Genomic DNA, 5,348 nt, shown 5'->3' on the forward strand with positions numbered 1-5,348 from the left:
ACGATGCAGAACCAAAGACACACAAAACAAATGCAACAACAACATGCTGCAAATACAGAAAAGATACAAAACCAAAATGACACAAACCCCCAAAACACATGCAATGGAGAAATGCTGCATATTGAGTCAACACAATGGAAGCCCACAGAACGGAAAAGCGATAACAATAACAGTTCAAAAGGATTATGTTATTGTTATTGTACTGTTATTGTTATATTATTGTAAAAAATTACAAACAAATGTTTAAACCACGTACCTTTTTATGTCGCCTCTCTAACGTTTTACTCCACTCTCGTCAGGTACAATGTACATACTGGTCCATACAGTATAATAGGTCCAGGTCGGGAGGTCGGGACCCCTAGCGGCCTGGCGCTTTTTCGTTGTGTTGACTCAATATGCAGCATTTCTCTATTGCATGTGTTTTGGGGGTTTGTGTCGTTTTGGTTGTGCATCTTTTCTGCATTTGCAGCATTTTGTTGTTGCATTTGTGGTGTGTGTTTGTGTGTCTTTGGTTCTGCATCGTTTATGTATTTGCAGCGTTTGGTCGTTGCTGCGCGTTTGCCCTTGTCGGCTACCGTAGAATGTAGCTCTCAATCCTTGAACCATTTTTCTTGCTAAAATGTGCATTATCGAAGGTCAAAATCATGTATAAAATCAGCTGATGGCTGATTTTATACGTAAGAAAGACAGCATCAGATCAATATAATTGTCATCCTCACTGAAGTTTGAGAGTGTAAACATTGAACGACCTGACATGAAAAACAAGTCATTAAAAGAGTAGCAAACAAAAAATGATCAGCCCGACCTCCCTCAGGTTGTTAATTGGCTGAGATCACATCAGAAACCCGTTAGATGAGAGACATAGAGAGAGAGAGAGAGAGAGAGAGACATAGATTTTTTTATTTTTAAGAATAACTTTTTTATGTCATTCTTCCAAAAAAACTATTTACAAATAAATATGATCATGTTCAGAAACAGACAAATCAATCAATAAATAGTCTTCTTTAAAAAATCACAATAACTCCTCAGAAAAAAACAGCTAGCCTTCCTTCACAGAGCACAAAACATCACCATGAGCCCACATCAGGCTGAACTGGTCCACATCCTTCATCTCTCTGTAATAATTATAATTGATCATTATTCTGGCTTTGACCATCCTCCTGAACAACAGTGTCAGATCAATGTCTGCTGAGTCATCAATCTTCCTCTTCCTGCTCACATTAACCAACATTTTTGCTTGTCCCAACATGAAGTTTGCAAGTTGACATTTGTGCAAGCAGTGAAGCTGAGAAAGCCACCTGTTTGACTGAGAGACAGAGAGAGACAGAATGAAGAGAGATGAATCTGGCATTGGAACTGAGCAGTCATGCTTAAGAATAGCTCCTGAACAATTTTATCATTTTCTGTTCAAAAATAGGATAAACACCGAAAGATAGTAAGGAACTTGAATACAGAAGTCAACACAACAAGCCAGAGAAGAGAAAGAGAGGAAAAACAGATGGAACAGGACCCTGGAGACAAAGATCAAGACAAAGATCAAGATTTGTAACTGGTTGGATACAACGCTGCTAACCTAAGCAGTCAAAACAACTAGGAGAAAAGAAAAGAAGAAGACAGAGGAGGACTCAACTGAACAAACAAGAAGACTAAGTGAAAACTACTGGGCACTAACAGTAAGTTTTAACACTTTAAATTACAAATAAATTACAAATAAAATCCCAACTGAAATATTAAAGCTAACAGCTAACTAGCTTACACTAGCTAAATAACAGTTGGGCGGTTGCCTAGCAACGGCATCAGTGGCAGCAGTAGCAACGGAAGTTTCCTGTTATAAATCCAAACTCAGAGACCTCAGAGAGTTAAGGTGTGTTCACAACGGACCTTTTATTTTTGTCGCTGTCGCTCGTGTCGCTCCAAAAAAGTCGCTCTGCTGCTCAGCTGCAGTCGCTCGTTGGCACAATTCAACAGATCGCTCTGATAACGTCATTCAAGCGATTCCAGTGAAGTTCACGTCGCTCAGAGGTGCTCATTTCTTCCCGTTTTCAACGGTATACGCGGCTGACAACGGCCCAGTTTGACGAGCTGTTGGCGAGAATCGGAGGCAGGATTGCCCAGTTGGACACCAACTACAGGCGCTCCATCCCAGCTGAGGAGCGCCTGGCCATTTGTCTCCGGTGTGTGTGTGTGTGTGTGTGTCAACGTAAAGCCGGCTTTGCTCTTCCGGACCGGCGGAGTTGTATTACGTTTCCATGGTTTCAGTATTTGTCATAGTTACACATAGATTACGGCAGCCAATCAGCGCTGAGCGACAAGCGTCTGACGGCCAGAGACTTGGGGTTTCTCATCTCGAGCGACAGAGCGATTGAGCGTTTTTTCACTCCGTCGCTCGGACGCTGTCGCTCAGAGCCCCAGCGACATTTCGCCTGAGCAATTAACCGCTCAGTCGCTCGTTTGCATTGACTTAATATGTAAACTTGTCGCCAGCGACAAAAATAAAAGGTCCGGTGTGAACGCACCTTTACCTGCTGTATCATGATGTCTACCTGCTCTGAGACAATAAAATATCCCCCAGCTGTAAAAAGCAAGACTGCAAGGAGCAAATATAAACAACAAGTTCTCCGGGAAAGACCAGAAACACTCTTTCTCGACCTGTATAAAGATGGGAGGGCATGTAACTTAATCTTCTACACTGATGAAGCTTGTGCCTGGCTGGATGTCATCAGCTCCCACTACTCCTCAGTAAAGAGAACAGGTATCTGCAATGGATGGAAGATAAATGTATTGGAGGAAAATGACCCAGACAACACCATCATGACAGTCAACCTGTTTAAAAATGGAACTGCCATGATTCAAGGATACCTGGCAAAGTTTGAGGATGACTTTCCCGCCATGAAACTCAGGTCTCAAAAGGAGAAAGAGGATCTTAAAAATACCCCACCAACCCATGGAAGCAAAACCTCCACCTCTTCTATCCCCATGCCTGACAGAGCGCCTGCAGACACTGACACTGACCCTCCCCTACTAGAGCACTCTGAACATCATGAGGGAACAGTTCTCCCAGATGGAGATAGAGCTGGTACAGCTCAGGGAACAGTTGGACCAACAGCAGCCTAACTCTCCCTCCTTCCAGAATACTCTGACCATCTTCAGGAGAGAACAGGAGGACATACTCATCACTCGGCTGAGAGAGTTTCAGCAGGACAAAACCAGTCATGGCAGACAGCTGGACTACCTCAGTGAGGAGGTGAAGCAGCTGAGAAGCGACAGAGACAGCTGTAAGGCAGAGATAGCAGCACTAAGAGAGGAGCTGCTGGAGAGGGACAGAACTCTGCTCAGTCTGCAGGAGAGCCTGAAAACACTATGCTCCCTACCTACAGTCACCCCTCAGAGCCAGACCGTCCCCACCCAAACCAGCCCTGCACCTGCTCAGCCTCCACATAGCCCTACCCCTGGGAGCTCACCCCATCTCACTCAACCAGCTCCAGCCTCCAGCCACAGCCATGCTCCCACCCCAGCACCAGTGGATTCAACTCCACACTCCACTGAGACTGCACAGACACACGGAGGCAGAAGGGCTGAAATGATCCTGCTCATGGACTCCAACGGGAAGTTCCTAGATGAACAGACTCTTTTCCCGAGACATAGAGTTGAGAAGATCTGGTGCCCTAACACCCAGAGAGCCCTGGAGCTCTTGACCGTGGCTGAGCTGGGATCACCCAGCCATATAATCATCCACACAGGCACCAACGACCTAAGGTCCCAACAGGAGAGAGTAGCAGACTCACTCAGGAGAATGACTGAAAAAGCCTCCACCACCTTCCCAACCAGCAGAATCATCATCTCCACCCTCCTGCCAAGAAGAGACTTCCACCCCCACACCATACACAGGGTGAACGCCAGCGTCTCCAGGGACTGTGCCCTGAAACCCAATGTGTTCCTGGCTCACCACCCGATACTAGGTCTGGACCACCTGTATGACCATCTACACCTGTACAGAGAAGCAGTCCCCATCCTGGCCAAGACCCTGAAGGACGTTGCCTTCAGCAGGAACCTCACCACGACCCAGAGGAACAATCGGCCAGCACAGACCCCACCCAGACCTCCTATACCTCCCAGATCTCCCAGACCTCCTAGACCTCCCAGACCTCCCATAGCTCCTAGACACCACCAGCCCAGACTACAAACAAGGATACCCAGGACACCCCAGCCCCTGCAGGATCACCAGCATCACCAACACGCCCCACAACCAAGTCAACACAGGCCCCCACAACCCAACCAGAACACCCCCCAGCCTAGACCTCCAATTCAATTGAAATTATCAAAAAAGTAGAATCCTATATTTGGCTGAAAATTAACAAAGAAGTAATATGTGCAGAGCAACATGTCTACCTATGTGCTATTTACATAGCCACCTCTGAATCCCCCTACTACAATGAAGATGTTTTTTCCACCCTAGAGGGGGAAATAAACAAATTTAAAACTTTGGGAAACGTGCTAGTCTGCAGGGACCTGAACGCTAGAACTGGAGAGAAAGCCGACACTATAAACATCCAGGGAGATCAGCACTTAGACCTACCTGGAGAAACCTGCTCTCCTCTCCTCGAACTCCCCCCAAGACACAATTTTGATAAAATTACAAACACAAGTGGTACCCAGCTTTTACAGCTCTGCCGTGCGCTAGGTCAGTGTATAGTCAATAGGTTACGAGGAGATTCTCTGGGCCGTTACACATTTAGTTCAGCTCTTGGCAGCAGTACGGTAGACTATGCCATAACAGATCTGGACCCAATGTCTCTCAGAGCTTTCACAGTCAACCCACTTACACCCCTCTCGGACCACAGCAAGATCACGGTCTATCTGAAGAGGGCGCACGCTAACTGTGAGGCCGCTAAACCCAGTGAACTGTACAACACCACACATTCATACCGATGGAAATCAGACAGCATGGAGAGCTACCAAAAGGCATTTGAAAATGCCAAAATCCAATATTCAATCGATTTATTTCTTTCTGAAATATTTCCCCACAATAATGATGGTGTAAACACTGCTGTGGACAAAATCAACGTAATTTTTGATAAATTGGCAACGTTATCAAACTTGAAAACCTCCAATCAAAAACCAAAACAAATACACAATAACAAATGGTTTGACAATGATTGCAAAAATATAAGGAAAACTTTAAGAAAGTTATCAAACGAAAAACATAGAGACCCAAATAACCAAAATATACGCCTTCATTACTATGACACCTTAAAACAATACAAACACACACTCAGAGCAAATAAGACCAACACACCAGAATCCAGCTCTCTGAAATAGAAGAATCTTTAGAGTCAAACCAGTTCTGG

General features: G+C 45.2%; 1 protein-coding gene across 1 annotated transcript; it reads left to right on the forward strand.

The window, feature by feature from the left end:
* The first annotated feature begins 1,002 nt into the window (after positions 1-1,002).
* LOC311264616 (uncharacterized protein) lies at positions 1,003-4,416 on the forward strand. Its single transcript, XM_084365628.1, has 2 exons — positions 1,003-1,673; positions 2,573-4,416. The coding sequence occupies exon 2, from the start codon at positions 3,041-3,043 to the stop codon at positions 4,328-4,330; it is 1,290 nt and encodes a 429-aa protein (XP_084221754.1). The 5' UTR covers positions 1,003-1,673; positions 2,573-3,040; the 3' UTR covers positions 4,331-4,416.
* Positions 4,417-5,348: the final 932 nt, after the last annotated feature.

This window comes from Pagrus pagrus (assembly GCF_965226575.1).
Source record: "Pagrus pagrus genome assembly, chromosome: 11".
NCBI lineage: Eukaryota > Metazoa > Chordata > Actinopteri > Spariformes > Sparidae > Pagrus > Pagrus pagrus.

What these genes read in the sequence shown, in the direction of transcription:
- LOC311264616 (XM_084365628.1), top strand. Translation starts at nt 3,041, where the DNA reads ATGAGGGAACAGTTCTCCCAGATGGAGATAGAGCTGGTACAGCTCAGG.